At 43.2% G+C, this 17793-nt stretch overlaps 1 protein-coding gene across 11 annotated transcripts in view; it reads left to right on the plus strand.

Moving 5' to 3' along the window:
• The window catches only part of ASTN2 (astrotactin 2), a 900155-nt gene that overhangs the window by 227612 nt on the left and 654750 nt on the right, over positions 1-17793 (plus strand). For all 11 annotated transcript variants that reach the window (XM_036238510.1, XM_036238511.1, XM_036238512.1 and 8 more), the window contains one exon: positions 555-742. In XM_036238510.1, the coding sequence (XP_036094403.1) occupies positions 555-742 (188 nt within the window). The remainder of the gene's footprint in view (positions 1-554; positions 743-17793) is intronic.

The raw sequence follows: 17793 nt of genomic DNA on the forward strand, positions 1-17793 counted from the left end.
GAAACAGGCTCAGAACAACCCACTTGCTAAACTCCCTTCCTGCAGCGGATGACCTTGAGGCACCTTGGCTGGGCCTCTTCTCTCGAGTCTCTCTAGCTCTGAAGTTCTGCTCTTCTGCCATCGGTTCTTCCAGCTCAGCATCTGAGGAAGTCACATTCTGAACTCCCACTCTGCTCACTAGGTCCTCCCTTCATCTTCATCTAGTCTCACTGCCTCAGAAGAGTGTAAGCCCTTTCACACTCCTGCTTACTTCGACCCCACTGCTGGAGTCGAAGGAATTACCTTATCATGCATAGAGCTATAAAAAAGGGCAGAAGCAGACCTGGGTTCACATCGTGCCTCTGCCACCCTGTTGCTTGGGGTGAATCTCGGCCATAGTTGGCTGAACTCTAGAGGGAAGTGATGACCTCTGGCTCATAGATTTGATGTGAGGACAGGCATCCTGGTACAAAGCAGGTGCCTTCTGAGCTCCTGAGTATGCGCGGCTTCTTCCCTCTCTGGAGCACCGAGGCCAGGCATGCAGCTCACCCAGTGCCTTGGGTCTTGTCTTGCAGAGATGTCGGGCACGGCAGCTGATATCTCACTGGTGCACTGGAGACAGCAGTGGCTGGAGAACGGCACCTTGTACTTCCACGTCTCCATGAGCAGCTCTGGGCAGCTGGCCCGGGCCACCGCCCCTACACTCCAGGAGCCCTCGGAGTTTGTAGAGGAGCAGATGCACATTCTCCACATTTCTGTGATGGTGAGTGAGTGGGAACGAGGTGGAGGGTTTTGGGGAACAGGGGAGGGTGAGGTGGAGAGAGGATGGAGAGAGGCAAGGGAATGTCAGCAGATGGAGGGAAAGAACTGGCCGAATGTGAGGTTAGAATGATAAAGAGAAGGTCAAATAGATTCCATGGTGTCACTTGGACTGATGCATGCCCATCCATCATCTGTCAGCTGTGACAAACTAATTGTGCTTCAGAGAAGAAAATAAAGGGTCTCCAACTCCTTGGCCTTTTGGCTGGCATCTCTGGGAATAGCTGTTTAACATCTGTCACGTGCTTGGCCTGCTTTGCTAAAGGCTGAAGTTCAATACAACTGGCCTTTCCAAGAATGACTGAACAAACAAAATCGGAACAGAATTGGAATGGGGCTGCCCTTTTCCAAATGCCCTTGATGTGCCAGGTGCTTTAACCTTCACAACAACCCCTGCAGCGTAAGCGCTACATGGTGGCCCCTGGAGCTCAGCCGGGCATAGCTGGTATGGTTGTGCATGGAAGCCCCTAACTGCCTTCATTTTATAGTTATGAATACTATAAAGAGGGCAGAGACACCTATCCTAGGTCATGTAGCTAGTAAGAGAGGGAGGTGCTCTTCAAACTCAAGCGTGTTTGGCCGTAAAACCTGTATGATGTTCGTACACTCTCTCACTGTGAGAATTTAATGATTACTACTTATCAAGCACTGTGCTGGGCACACTGAAGGACATTTACTCATTGTGTTCTTGCCAAGAATGCATGAACTCAGGTGTGCCACATCTAGAACATCATCTTGGAGATAAAGTTCTAGGCACAGAGAGGCGATGTGGCCTTCCATCATCTAGAACTCTCCGAGTCTCTTCTCTCTTCAGCGAAGGCCACTAGGGCTGAAATCACTTGAATTGGAGTCCAGATTGTATGTGGGTTCACAGTAATGGTTTCTTTAAAAAGCTGTAATTAATGACTTTGCGCAGTAGATGGGAAAAAATATAAATTTAATGTGCAGAGTGTACAGGGTCTAACTGGCCAAAAAAGAGATCAGATAACACAGCTACAACCGACATTCCCCTAGTGCTTTGCGGTCCTGAAGCCACTCTTCCATCGTTTCCTCCTTGTCTCCATTAGCACAGCTCTGCCTGAAGGGTGAGGGGAGGAAACGGTACTCCCAGCCTCTGGGTGAGGAAGAGGTGCAGTGGTTGGTCGAAGGCCACCCACCCAAGTAAAGCTACCACCTACTTCTTCATTTGTTTCTCCTGTTCAACTGTCAACAGATTTTTGGTTTTGTTTGTTGTTCGTTTGTTTGTTTGAAAGTCTGCTGTGGAGCAGACTTTTGCTTTGATCTCTCTTCTCCTGGTTTCTCTTCAACTGGCACCGTGCATTTTGATTAGGGCTGAGTAAGAGCTTGAAAGTTTTCTCTTTTTGGAAAAACACACACAAAGCCCACCAGGCAGCAATGTTAATTTTGGACCTAACACATGCACATCACGTGGAGGAGCAAATCAAGGCCTTTGTGTTATTCATGGAATGAGTGTGATAGACTTTCCCCATATATATATATTTAGAGAATGATTCAGCCACATGTCAAGCCAAGTGAGTACCTGTGTGCTCACTTTGGGGTGCAAGTTTGTAAGTATCATCTCAGGGTCCTTGCTGAGTTCTTTGTGGAGCATGGGCATTATCAGATGTTAAGAAGAATTGACGAATTGACTGAGTGTGACTGTGTTTTTTTTTTTTTAACGTTTGAAAGAGACTCAGTTTTGACTAATATTTATTAAGCATTTTCTGTGTTCTGGCACAGCAATTTACTTACATACATCCTTGCCATAAGCCAGTAACCTAGATAGTACTATGTCAATTATAAATGACCTCAAATGGGCTTTCTCAGCCTCCAGGCCAGCGTTAGTTCACTAAATCAGACTGTATCCACAGGGACCATAGGTATGCCTCACCTTTCCCTTCTGCTCAGTGAGTTCATCTGGAAGAGAACTTACAAAGACCCAAATCTCTCTGAAATTCTTTGAATGCAGAATGTGGCTGGGAGGGCGGGTCCTGTGGAGGTTGGTACACTCCAGACCCTCCCTACCCTTCAGCTAAAGTGGCTCAAGGCTACCATTTTGCAGTTCTGCCTGTTCTTTTCCTTCCTTAGGGCTCCCAAATCTGGCTCTTCTTTGTCCTTGTCATACTTTCGGGGGCAGAGTCCAGTTCTGGAAACTTTGAACCCCAGAGCATCCCCTGATGGCATTCCAGCGTCTCGGAAGTAGGACACACCTCAGTGAATGCTCTCCTCTATCTAGTGTCAGGGTGCATTGGAGGTTATATAAGCATAGATCCAGAGCCCAAGTGTCTGGATGTGAAGTCCCACTCTGCCTCTTGCTTAATACTTGGAGTGATCTTGGGTAAAATCTGGAACTCCACTGTGGCTTGTTTTTGTCATCTATAAATGAGGGTTATACTAATATGTATTGCGTAGGCGCACCAAGCACTTGGATCAGAGGAGCGTGGCATGTAAGATCATTAGCTTTTATTTCTAGAAGTGCTTTTATTATTGAGAAAAGCTGATGTATTATATCTTTTTACTTCATAGGTTGATAAAGTGAGGTCCAAATATCGGCTAGGGTTTGTCCAGGATCTCCCAGCTAGTGAGAGGGGCTGGGCTGGAGAGTAGGCCCTTTCTGTGGCTTAGGCTCTGGTTTTGCCATTCTGGCCACAGATAATTCAGCAAGAATCAAAAGAGTGTTTGCTCCCCCTATCCTCCCAGGTAGCTATTCAAAGTGGCCTTCATGGTGGCTGAGATCTGACGCCTCATTTCACAGGTGAAAAGTCTGAGACTTAGTGAGTCTAATTGACTTGCCTAAGGCTATGTGGCTAACAAAAGGGCGATTCTAGGAAAAGGCTTTTCCCAAGATTTCAAACTCATGTCACATGGCTGCTCATGAAACCATAGTTCTCACTCTGTCAAATTTTGCATTGTTTTCATCTTTGGTGAAGATCTGAGATGGTTTGTGAGGACCCAAATCATTTAGTCAAATCTCAAAGAAATCTGGAGGTCAGGGTCAATGGTCTCTATCTCCTTTTCTTAGTATAAATATCCTGCCTGACCATGCAGGACAACCAGCTCCAGCTCAGTCACTGGAACCTGCTATAATCCATGCCTCTGAAGTGGAACCGGCATCCTCTTTCGGGCTTGTGAAGACCTGCATTGAGCATCAAATTTGTCCCAGAAGGTTGTGGCTTCTGACTATTACTATCCCAAGGGTCATGCAATAAAGAGATTTTCAGTGGACCCAGGCCAGAAAGAAAGAGTGGAGGGTCATTTTATCTAGTTCACTGCTTCAGCTTCAGCTACCCTAAGCAATCACATGCCTGCCTCAGCCGCGCAGGCAGCAAGATGCAGAGAAGAGAGCAGAGGTTTGGAATTCACTGTCTCTTCTGGTTCCTATTTTCTGATATTTTTACCCTGAGAGAGTCCCTTCACCTCTCTGAGCCTCAGTTTTATCTAGGAAACACAAACAATCTTTCCACTCTCACAAAGTTATTGAGAATAGTGAAAGAAATATATAAATAGTACCTAATATCCAATCTGGCACATCATGGGCACATTGTAACAGTGGCTATTAATGCTACCATGGCAACAAGGTTTAAAGGACTCAAATCTAAGAGTAAGAGGACACTGAGCTTAGTTATTTTTGCTGCTATTTTGCTATTGATCTAGAGAGATAACCATAATACCTGGAATTATTGGCTATTTACTATATGCTAGGTAGTGTTGCAAATTTTGTTTTACATGTATTATTACATTTGATTCTCACACCAAATCTGAAGGTGAGTACTCTTATTATGTTTATTTCATAGGTGAGAAACTTGATATGTTAATAAAATCAATAGTGTTACAACTTGGTTATGCAAACGTTAAATGGTAAAACCAGTATTTCACTCTCTGTAGGCTGACTCCAGAATCTCCACCCTTACTCTGTTGTAGACCACCATTTCTCTTCTCTGTGCGTTAGTCATCGGCTTAAATTATAAGATAGTGTAGGTGAATTCTTGCAAAGACTCTCTCCTTACATGATTGTCTTAAGGGAGATAATGACTTAGAAGTCAGCTCCAAGGTTGGACGATGTCTCTGTTGCTAGCTTTATGACCTCGGCCAAATCAACCTCATTTTCTGTAAAACTGATGTAATATTCCCCAATTCTTAGAGTTTTTCTAAGTACCAGTGAGGTTGCACATGCAAGTGTCCTGCACGGCCTAGGTGCAGCAGATTCATTATTTCATTTAATTGCTCTAATATCTCTGTAATGCAGATACTGTTGATGAGGGACCTGGGGCTTGCGATGTTTTGTAACTTGCTCAAGTTCACATCACCGACATGCACTGAACCTGGGATTCTGACTCCTTTCGGTCTAAGTTGAGAGTCTCTGCTCTTGGGCATAATTCTGCATGGTGCAGTGCCCAACATGCACAGAAAGCGGTATTTGTTATTAAAAGGTTAGCTATAGTGATAATATCGGTGACAAAATATTTTAAGAAAGGCAATGAAAGGAAATGTTTGATTGATGTTGTGAGAGGAGAAGACCTTTGAAGACACATTGCTTTCAAAGAAACCATCCCGCAAAAAATTAGGCAGATTTATGATTATGAGCCCCAATGTGTGGAGAGGTTATGAGGGACCAACATACCTGTTCATGGTTGGACAAAGGAGAAGAAACCTTTCAAAGTGTTTGAGTTATCCAGCAGTGGAGTGGACTGGGTCAGGGGTAGTAGTGAGTTTCTCATTTCTGTGGGTATGCAAACAAAGGCTAGGAGCCCTATTCATCAATATTTTGAGAGGAATAATCATTAAATTAGATGGATATTGTAGTTGCTTCCAACTTAGAAGATCTATGATTCTATGATATAATAATATATAAAAATTACTTTAAGGATTGTAAAATGTCACATAAATCTAAGAAATTATTATTACCATTCTCAATCGGTAGCTTTGTTTAAAGGATCTGTGTGATATGGGGATAACTTTTTAAATCTGACTTTGCAAAATGAATTAGATCACTTCCCCAACCATTGCATTTATTTATTCATGGCGTATCATGCATTTCTTAGTTTATTGATTTAATCACTCAATCATGTAATGGTTTACTTGCCTACTAAATCTAACAGTGAAAATCCTACCTGTGAAAAAGAAAGAAACAAAGAAAAAAAGCTTTTAAAAAATCAGCCACAAGTACAGAAGAAGCCAACTTTATAGGATCTCACTGCTAAAAGTGGTCCTACATTTAAATTGTATTAATAAAAGATTAGTTTTCTGTTTAGCTAGTTTTTGAGGTTCTGCGAGACTTGAAATATTATGTTTACTTTTGGGGATTACTTGTCAAGAAGAACAATAACTAGCTGGAAAAGTTTTAAGAAAATACTCAACACTGAAGAACCTTAAAATAATAGTGCTAACAGCACTGTTATAACGCTTAGTGTTATAGTGATTGACACAAATTTAACTTGTTTAATTTCTACAATAATCCTAATTCAACAGATCATTATTACTTCTGCTCTACTTTCGAGGAAATGTGGGCACAGAGAATGTAACTCATGAACAAGAACTGCGGGCTCGGTGTCCCAAGGTTTATATCCTGGCTCTGTAGCCGACTTACTGGCCATGTGACTCGGGCGTGTTTCCTCTCTCTGCTTCCATTTTCTCATTTGGAACAGAGTGAGGATGAAGTGCCGACCTAAGGGAGCGGCTGTGAGGATTACCTAAGAAGATACACGCAAAGCACATGCGCTCGAGCCCGACACATGGTGAGGTCTTTGTAAGTGACAGCACGTTGCTGTTTATAAGTCTATGAGTTTCCTAGGGCCACTGTAATGGAGTACCACAAACTAAGAGACCCAAACAACACAATCATATTATCTCACAGTTCTGGAAGCTAGAAATCTGAGATCAAGGTGTCAGCGGAGCCGTGCTCCTTCTGAAGACACTAGAGAAGGATCAGTTCTGGGATGGTCTCCCAGCTTCTGGTAGTTCATTGGCCTCTGGGCAGTATAAGGGCAGTCTTCACATGACATTCTTTTTGCATGCATGTCTATCTCTCTGTCCAAATTTTCCCCTTTTTTATAAGGACACCAACTATACTGGGTGGGGGCCTACTCAAGTAACCTCTATAAAGACCCAATCTCCACATGAGGTTATGTTCTGAGATACTGGGATTAGGAGTCCAACTTATCTTTTTGGGGGGAGATATAATTTAAATGATAACAATAAGTGTTATTGCTGTGTTATTTATACGTGACATTATGGAAGGATGCCCAGGGTATCAAAGGTAGGAGAGGTCAAGCATCACAGAAGCCAGAAGCCTTTCAGAGAGAAGACAGTATTGGGGGAAACTTCCTCACTCGGAGGGATTACTTTCAAAGGGAAGGCAGCAAAAATCGAGTGGTGGAAAAACCATGTGATACACATAGCACGACAAACTATGGCCTGGGACTAGGTGTCCCAGCCCGGCCACTCATGTGTTCCGTGATCTGTGCGAGTCACCTTCCCTTTTTAGCCTTAGGATCCCCATATGTAAATTAAGATCATTGAACTTATATCAGTTGCCAAGACATGATGAAATTTGATATTACAATATCACCAAGTACATTTTTATGTAAGTGGGCCATAACTCATGAATCCCATTTATTATTTTTTTTTTCCAGAAAGTAGAATTTTTAAAATCACCCACACACAATAAATAAATAAATAAAGGTATAAATCACATGAACTTTGTGGCTTGTCTTTGGCCTCAACAAAAGTTCACAAAAAACCTACAGGATCGCTAACTAAGCTTATGGGTGAATAAACCATGCTTCTGTCTATGGAAAACGTGGCTTATTGTTGACCCCAACATTTAAAGATGCAGCAGAGGGAAGCAGAGAGAGCACCGAATTTATCGTCAGGAGCCCTGGTTTCGAGCTCAGACTCTACCTCCTACTAGCTGTAGAGATTTAGACAAGGCTTCGCCTCTCTTAAGCTTCTCTTTTGGTCACTGTAAAATGGAAATAAAATTAAAACCCTAACACTGAAATGAGATAATGCACACGAAAACATTTGGCTAGATTTTCCCAAATTGATAGAACTGTAAATTATGGTTGAAATGTTGGACCTGAAATTACCTTAGAGCTTGCAGAATCCAACTCTCGTATATGAGTCAGCTTTCATTTCTTTATTTTGCAAACAAATCACTATGAATTTCAATGACTGACCAAACAGTACTTTATTCCTCATGCGCATTACATGTCAGCAGTTATAGTCACCATGGCTCAGCTTTGTGTGTCTTCTCATTCTGGAACTTTGGCTAAAGGGAAGCCCCAGTCTGAGACATTTGGTTTTCATGGCAGAGAACAAAAGTGCTGGCAGAAACCTAGGATGCTCTGTAAAGCTAATGCTCAGACATGGGTTCTCTCACATTCTGTGGGCCAAAGCATATCACACAGCCAAGGCCAAAGCCCCTGGCGGGGGCATGTAATCCTGTATCGAGACTGGGCATGTCAACCATTGCAAACAGCAATAAACTGTACTCCACCTTCATTTTAGTGATGGAGAAAAGGAAGGCAGAAAATGGGGGTTGCCCATCCCTACACTATTTGTCTGGGCCAACAATCAAGCCTAAGTGGAAAAGGTTACAAAGGCATCTAGAGGTAGCAAGAGGAGACTTAGGAAGGGAGCCTGAAAGCAGTTCCTTTGAATCTCCTGGCCAAAATGGAATGCAGGATGGGAATGTATATGAGAAAAGAAAAGAAAAAAAAGCCTCGTAATGGAAGTCGGAGGGAGGCAGACAGAAACACGACAGGAAAAACAGACATTCATCAATATTAAGCATCTCTTCTATAGTAGGCATATAGAAACTCCCAGAGACAGAGAGAAATAAAGGGACATTGAGAAAAAGGGAGCCAAAAACAATGAGAGAGATGTAAAAAAAATAAAGGGAAATTAGCAGGAACAGACAGAAAATGATTTAGCAGTAGAAGCAGGTGCAGGGGAAGAGGAAATGGAAAATGAAATCACAGAGGAAACTACACAGAAGTAAACAAAGAGAGCAGAAGGAGTGGGTCCGAATAGACCCCATCCCAAGAATGGGCGGCGGAGGGGGCCTGGAGGGGTGAAGGGTGGGGCCCTCGGGGCGAGTAGGAGGCTGAGGAGGAAGTGGGGGCAGACACAGAGGCCAGGTGGGTGTGAGGTGGGCCACCAGGGGCTGTGGATCTGAGAAGAGGCAGCCGAGGGGGAGGCGGGCGGGGCTGCAGTGCCGGGAAGGAAAGTGCAGAGGCGCGGACAGGTCTGTAGGAGTCAAGGTAAATGTCCCCTTGGTGGCCACTCCTCACCTCTTCTGCTTCAGCCTCTTGTTCCCCATTTTGTTTTCCTTCAAGAACCTGACACCACCAAGTGAAAGAATGGGGTGTGTGCGCATGTGCAGTGCAGTGTTTACACACTGGGTTTGCCCACAGTAAAAACGGGAGGTGAGTGTAATTTTGGACACATTGATGCTTCTGCCTCCCCCTTCAATTAATCCCCCTTTCTCCCTTCTCCCTGACCCTCAGAAAGCAGCTCCATGTGGTGGAAATGATGTGAGTGTGGAGACAGACAGATGTGGGTTCTAATTGCGACTCCTTCCCTTATTGCTGTTGGCCCTTAGACACGTCCTTAAACGTCTCTGCATCTTCCTTTCTCATGAGCTTTCAGTGCAGCCGTGTATCCCTCATTCATGGGGCCGAGGAGGGACATACGTGATAAAAGACACATGCAGTGTCTTAGAACAAGGCGAGAGAAGGTCTCTTTCTTTTCTCTTTTGCCTTTTAAAGTATTACCTCCTAATTTCGCCCTCATGCTGCCCCTCACAAATATTCTTTGAGCTAAGTTGGGCAGGAACTATTAAGAATAATTGACTAAATAAAGAAATGGGATGGAAGAGATAGCTCTTCCTTACAACGGAATCTCAATTAATAAACGTAGTAGGAAAGAGGGAAATGGAAAATCACCATTACACAGTAACCACTGTAATAATTACTGCTGACAAGATTCACTAATGTGTGCTCAAATTAACGGGTGAAACTTCGAAAAGAAGCGGATATTTGCAGAGTGCAGAAGTATCACTCCCCTGGAAATTTAAGTATGAAAGAAAGATCGTGACGATACAGTGGAGAAATAAGATGGATACCCTCGTATTAGCTGACTAAGACTGCCGTAACAAAGTATCTTAAACTTGGCAGAGGTGGGAAGCTTAAAACAACAGAAATGTTTTTTGTCACAGTTTTGGGGACCAGAAGTCCAAAGTCAAGCTCTCAGCAGGACTGCGTGCTTCCTGGGGGGTCTTGGGGACCACCCATTTTGCCTTTCTGGCGGCCCCAGGAGTTCTTTGCCTTATGGCTACATAACTTCAGTTTCTACTTTTGTCTTCATGTCACCTCTGTGTCCTCTCTTCTTTGTGTCTCAAGGACATTTATCATTGGATTCAGGACCCACCTGAATTCAGGAGGATCCCCTTTTTGCAAGGTCCTTAATTACATCTGCAAAGGCCCTTTGTTTTTCCACATGAGGTGACATTTACAAGTTAGAATGTGGCCATAGCTTTTTGGGGTCCACCGTCCAACTTACTACATTACTTAAATCAAGTGATCAAGGTTAACGCAACTGGAAATCAAAGATATTGACACCATGAATCTTCTGATAGGATATACTGAGAAGGGCACCATGCCATGTCTGTGGTGTTCTTGACAAAAATGTGTAACCTCATCCTAATCATGAGAAAATGTAAGTTGAGCTCAAAGTGTGGACATTCTACAAAATAACTGACTAACACTCTTCAAAACTCAAGATCATGACAGACAGGAGAGTCTGAGGGATTGTCACAGATAAGAGAAGATTAGGGAGAAATGAAAGCTTAATGTCATGTGAGATCCTGGATTAGATCCTGAACCAAAATAAGGCATTAGTGGAAAACCTTCTGAAATTTGAATAAGATCTGCATTTTAGTTAATGGTATCTATCATTGTTAATTTCCTAGTTTTGATTTCCTATTTAGTTATATGAGACATTGACTTTAGGAGAGGCCGAGTGAAGAGTATAAAGCGACTCTCTATATTAACTTTTCAACTACTCACGAATGTAATTATTTCAAAATAAAAGAGTTGAAGACAAAGTACTGACTCTGGAGCAGGCTTGAATAGGTTAGACGCATGCCTCACCACTTGACTCACAGTGTGACGTCGTTACATTACTTTTCTGTGCCTCAGTTTCTTCCATTATACAATGGTGGTATTCTAGGTTCTACCTCCTGGAATTAAAATGAGGTAAAATTATACTACACAAATGTTCTATCATCAGTTTCATTAGTATCACTGCCGTTATTTCTAGTTCACAAATGATAAAACCAACATGTAAAAAGTTCAGACCACTCTTTTCAAAGTTCACACAGCCAGTGCCCGAGCCCAGAATTAACCTTATGTTCCTGATCCTCAGTGACCTCTCATGCTGTAGTATCTCTTCTTCTTACAGGGGCAGGGAAGGGTAAGGATCTTTTAGGGGTCCATCTCTATTATCACATAATTACTCAACTCTGTGTGTTGTTCTGGCCTCACCTTGAACTGTGGAAGAAGACAGCCGGTCCTCCCTGGTCACGAACACTTAAAAGTGAGGAAAGTGGAAATTTCTGACATGATTCTCAAACAAAACAAAACAAAACAAAAATCCCTTTTAAACTCATCTAATCCAACTCCTTTATTTTAGAGTGAAAACATGCAGAAACAAAGCCTACAGGCTACCGAGAATGACCCATGTGGCAAGTCCGTGACGTAGCTGGACGTGCCATCTAGTTCATATGATGGTGTATGTGCACGTTTCTTTCTGCACCTTCCTTAGCCGCGAGCTGCATTCAGCAGAAGGCCTCTAGCCCCCTGTTGTGGGAGCCACGAACACACAGGTTCAGTACAGTGGTATTTCACTATATTGTGGAAATCATCCTTTCTGCAAATCCACCAATACAGTCAGACAATTACCCAATTCAAACTTCTGCCGCTAATGCTCCCCAGCTCAAGGGTGTCTTTAATAGCAAAATAATACTTGTTTTTTTCTTCCTTCCCCCTCTATTTTTTCCTAATCTCTCCCCGGTGAGACATAACATTAATTACAGCAGTTAACAGAAATTCTGTCTCCATTACTGCCTGCCACCTTCTCCATCTTGGCTTCCGCCTCCAAAATTTCTCTTCTGAATGAAGCGCTGTGTTTGGGGGGGTGTTATGCAGATGTGTGATTGTATTTATTTACCTTTTCTCTGCCTACCTCCTTTGTGCTGAATTTTAAGTCAGGCAGAATCAATATTTTCATTGAGGGTGTGCGTGAGTGTGAATGTATGTGTGTTGTTTGTGTGTGCCTGCTCTGTAATCTAGCTGTCATTTTGAGCTAATTGTGTTGTTTTCTCTTGTGTGGAAGGAAATCTTATCTGTTTTGGATTAAAATTCAATGAAGGTCATAACGGCTGGAAAACTTACCAGACTGCAGCAATTAATGTTCATTTGGCTTTGATAAATTGGAACGTTCCCCTCAATAAGACTGGAGTGGATTTCAGAAGCAATAATTCTTCCATTAACTCAATGATTCTGCCCGTGATAGAGGACCTTGTCCTTCTTTTGTTTGTCATCTGTCACTTGGAGGAGCCGGGCATATGTCGGAGATGATTTATCATTATTGCAGTGCCTGCATATATCAAAGCATTTAAAACCACTAATTAGTTTTGCTCCATGTAAATTGCTTGATTAAACAAAATGTGAGGTTGGAATTAAGGTCTAAAAAATTTTTTGTGTCTCCGTTTCCCCTCCTGGGTTGCCACATTTGTGGTGTTATTACAAGTTCCTTTCAAGGGCCGGGTGAAAATGAATCCCTCATAGGAAGAATACTGAGCACTTGCTGCATCCCAGAGAATATGCTGGGAGCTTGTATGCATTATTTTACTTAATTCTTAAAACCGTTCTTTAGGGTAGTTTGTTGGTGTCACCTGGGAGGAGACTAAAGTCCATAAAGGATGAGCATTTCATCCAACATAGGCAATGCAACATCGAAAGACAGGTGTTTTGATTTTAAAACCCTTGTATTACCACTGTGTTTTAGGGTTTTGAAAAATCACCTGATACTAAGTTCTACTGTTTACTGTTTTACTAGGTGTGGAGCAAGATCTTCTGATGTAAGAATTACCTCGGGTGTTTGTTTAAAAGGTAATTTTATGGGCCCTGCCGAGGTGTGCTGGATCTAGACACCTGGTGTGGGATCTGGGAGTCTGCATTATGGCAAGCTCTGCCACTAATTTTGCAGGCAGCAAAGTTGGAGAATCACTAACCTGCCCCTCACTGAGACCAGTAGTAGGAAGTCACAGCCTCAAACCACTAAATATTTAAATCATTATTTAATTCTCATAAAACCCTGCCAGGCAGGCATTGCTATCTCTGCCTCACAGATTGGAATGTTGAGGTGCAGGGTAAGTCTCCTTGTCCAAGGTCACGGAACTAGTGAGGGGCCAAGTTGGGTTCTAGAGCCTGTATTTGCCTCACTGGCTGTAAAACTCTCGATTTTGTTGCATAGCATTCTCATGCCATCTGCTTCTGTCCTTGTCCCCCTGTGTGTCCAGCCCTCCCTCCCTTCTGTAAAATGCTGCAGGAATGTTAGCAAGAGTGGCCCTGGGTTGTCCCCACAGACACCCTCTTCCGTTCCTGTTTTATTACAGTCCTTATGTGTCCTGATGTTCCCCTAATGAAGCGTCTAGAGGCCTGGCCTGACTCAGCCTTCCTTAATAAGGAGTGAGATTTGTGGGTGTCCGTGCTGGAGCTTTGTTTGGGTGGTTCATAGAGCTACCAGAGGCCTTCTACGGGGAGGCGTGGGGCAGCCCCCACTGCCCCTCATGGCAGATGACCTAAGGCAGAGGAAGCTCACCTGCAGGGTCAGTCTGTGCCATTACAAAAATTATAGCATCATGGATGAGAGGAGGCAGGATCAACCAGAACCTGGATCCTGGATCTGTCAGCCTTTTGCTAACTATGTGATCTGAGGCTAGCTACTTGCCTTCTCCGAGCTCTGGTTTCCTCAAGTCTAAAACAGGTGTAACAGTAATGCCTTCTCTAATAAAATGTCACCAGGAATAGAAGCATCCATTTTAAGTGCAAACTCGGTGTCTGATAAATAGAAATTTCTCAATAAATTGTAGCTATTCTTAGTGCTCAAACACTGTTGACCCACTGATGTTAATAGAACATGTTTCTATTTCACATCTCATTAAAACCTCCCGGCAATATATTAAGTGGGTGTACTTTTTAATGTCATTTTATGGCAGGGCAGGCTGAGCCTCAGGGAAGGTGCTTGCCTGGGGTCACACCATTAGTCATTGATGGAAACCCTGCCGGAACTGGGTAGTTGTGTCATTGGTGGACATTTGCCTACTATTTAATTAAGGTCCAAGATGAAATTTGGGCTGGCCACTGCCTATTTTGAAATTCGGAGTAGCAGGTGTTACGGACCGAATTGCGTTCCCCTCAAATTTCATATGCTGAAGCCCTCGCCACCAATGTGACTGCATTTGGAGAGAGGGCCTTTAAGAAGATTATTAAGGTTTAATGAGGTTATAAGATTGACACCCTAATCCAATAGGACTGGTGTCCTTATAAGGAGGGAAGAGATGCCATTGATGCATGCATATACAAAATTGTAAGGTTGTGTGATGACCTAGTGAGAAGGCAGGGAAAGAGGGGCCTTACCAGGAACCACCCCTGCTGGCCTCTGGTCTTGGTCTTCCACCCTGTAGAACTGTGGCCAAGTAAATTTCTGTCATTTAAGTCACTCAGTGTTTGGAATTCTGTTATGAGAGCCTGCACAAACTAATACAGCAGAGGATCGTGGTTAGCGCTTCTCTAGCCACCAATGGCCGAGGGAATAGGGAAGCTGGAATAAATAAATAAATAAATACATTAATTTCCTTCTGCTCTCATTTCTGGGACAAAAGAAGAGAACAGAAATGGGGGAGGAGGTGATCCAAACGTGGAAAGTGGACAGGATGGAAAGGGGAGAAAGGAGAAGGAGAGAGGATTTTAGAAGACTTAGAAGGCAGGGGGAGTGCCTGGCCTGTAATGGCAGCTCAGTAAACTGTTTCGTTAGATGAGTGGATTGGAAGACAGATGATTAGATCTCATCATGTGTAACAGTTGTGAACTTTTCATGGCATCGTATCATTGGGTGCAGATTCACTCACTGCAGGGAGAGCAGACGATGATAACAGCTTCTACTTAGGTAGTACGATGAGTTTTTTAGGAGTACGTTTTGTAGGTCAGCCCGGACTTTGTCACATGCTGCTTCAATAAATTTACAAAACTGTTAACAATCATTCATAGGTGAGACGTATGAGAATATACCCATCTCGTGGATGAGAAAAATGAGATTGCCCAGGGTCACATGGTCACCCAAGACCTGGGGTCTGAGGCTTCAGCCCGTGCTCTCCCCACTGACGCATTAGGACCAGTGAAAGTGGAAGAACAGCTAACTCAGAGGAGAGGCCCACACCTTGTTAGGTTTCGGTTTCTCCACTTACTTCCTGTTTGATCTGGGAAAGTTGCTAACCTGTCAGAGATCCTCGTACTGGTGGAGAGAGGCCTCAGCGAGGTGACAGGGGGAAGTGCTGGTGCCTTGCCTGCAGGGAGTGCTCTGTCAATGGCCGCTTTGTAGTTGTGCAACCTCTGTTCATATCTGCAATATCCTGTTTCCTGGACTTTAAACTGAGGACAGTAACTCATATCTTAGAAGATGGTGTTGAATGAAATGAGATAACCCAGGCAGAATGCCCAGGATGGTGCTGGCACATAATAAATGTTCAGGTCATGACAACTGTGACTATTATTACCTGTGGCCTCCCAAACACTATATAGATGAGAGAGACCTCAACTTGAAGTCTCTTCGATAAACCAAAGACCAAGCCAATGTTTTTCTGGCCTTTCTACCCCTGGCTGCTGTCGAGAGACCCCTGAATGGAGAAAGGCCAGCAGCCATGGCAGGTGATAACTGGGGTCTTAGGACCACCCTGGGGACCATCTCCTGCTGCTCAGAAGGTGAAGACGTGGCTGGTCTGACCAAGTTGTAGAAAGTGAAAAATGAGGTTGTGAAGTAGCAGCAACATCAGCATCATCATTTCTGCAACAGGAGGTCAACTGGCTTCATAAGCTGTGCTGTTGCCAGAGCGGTCTTTGTTTACGAATTAATTAGGAGCAGCGAGGAACTGCTGCCCGTGCAGATTTTGATCTCTGGAAGTTATAAAAAGCAGACAGATTTTAAGCAAATGCATTTTTCACCCTCTTACACTATGAGAAAAGGTACTTATTAGAGCAGGGTCCCTAGGGAACAGGCATCAAAAAGAACACCTGAGCCCCCTCTTGTCCCAGTTCTGTGCACCCATGAGCATGGGCCATCCTTTTAGCTGCTGCAGTTTGTGCATCTGCAACATTTTGGTATTAATAATAGCATAGTCTGCTATTTATTTATGTCTCTTTTATGTGCCAGGAACAGTGCTAACTGCTTTCCACATTGCTACGTTATCTAATCTCCATAACAGTCCAGTGAGGAGGCTATTAGTAACTGCCTTTTACATGGAAGAAAACTGAGGCTCTGAGGGGCAAACCCTTTTCTTAGAAGTGATAAAACTCAGCCTTGAACCAGGGTTGTCGGAGCCCAAGGTCTGTGCCTTTAGCTGCTGTGCCATAGTTGAACCTTCTCACCTTCCCAATAAAAGGCTCCGAGTAGCCATTTGTAGTAGACACCCAAGTATCTGTTAAAAGTTGAGCAAGGAATTTTGAAGAGCAGATCTTGCAAAACATGGGGATTCTCTTATGGGGGCCAATGAGGACCATTTACACTTTCATGAATCAACTCTGTTGATACAGAAGTTAAACACCCTCAAAGGATGCATTTCACCTTAGCAATAATAATAATGTTAATACTAACTAATGTTTGTACAGTGCTTTGGCAGTTTCAAGACACTGTTCACATATTAACTATTGTGTTTTATCTTCAAAAGCATGTTTGGGTATTTAGGCATTGATATTGTAGCAATTACTATTGTTAGCCCTGCTTAAAATTTAGAAAGGTTCATCATGTCCAAAATCACATGTGACTCAGTGGTAAAGCCCAACCTCCTTTGCCCAAATATCTCAGCATCTGCTGGGGATAATGGAAAGGTTAGGGATACCCCAAGGTGGCAAATGAGAAAGAGCTCATGGCAGAGAAGCACGTAAATCATGCCATGTCAGAGGCACCAAGAACCTAGATCTCTGCTACTAAGATCTTTATTTTATTTTATTTATTTGTATTTTTATGTAATTTATTTATTTTATATTAGTTTCAGATAATACGATATAGCGGCTAAACAGTTATATAATTTATGAAGTGATCCCTCCAATTACTCCAGCACCCGTCTGGCACGGCACACAGCCATGATGATAATATCGACTGTATTCCCCATGCTGTTACTCTACGTCCCGTGACTGTTTTGTAACCACTAATTTGTACTTCTTCATCCCTTCAGTGCTCGTTGAATAGAACTCATTTCTTCAAACTCACACAGCAAATTAGTGTGACACTGATAATAAGAGATAAACAAATTAGGGTTTAAATCCCCAATTTTTTTATTACCTCTCTGCTTGGGACTTTGGGCAAGTTAGTTAATTCATTTGAGCCTTGATTTTCTTATTTTTTAAATAGAGAAAACGCTTTTCAGTAAGTATAAAGATTCTGTGAGATGAGATGTATGAAGCTGGTGGCACAATGCATGTCACAAAACGTGTGCCCCACTAAGTGACAGTCACTGGGACAATGGACAAGTGCGGGGGTGGGGGGGGGACATGGGCTTGTAGCAGACAGGCCTCAGTTCAACTCTAACCTCCTCAGTCATTAGCTATGTAACCTTGAAGAAATTACTCAAATCATTCTAACCTCAGTTTCCTGCTATAAAAATTAGAAGGGTGGTTATTCCTACACCATTTTGTTTTGTTTGCTTTGAATTGA

Source organism: Rousettus aegyptiacus, unplaced genomic scaffold (assembly GCF_014176215.1).
Source record: "Rousettus aegyptiacus isolate mRouAeg1 unplaced genomic scaffold, mRouAeg1.p scaffold_m13_p_3, whole genome shotgun sequence".
Taxonomy (NCBI): Eukaryota; Metazoa; Chordata; class Mammalia; order Chiroptera; family Pteropodidae; genus Rousettus; species Rousettus aegyptiacus.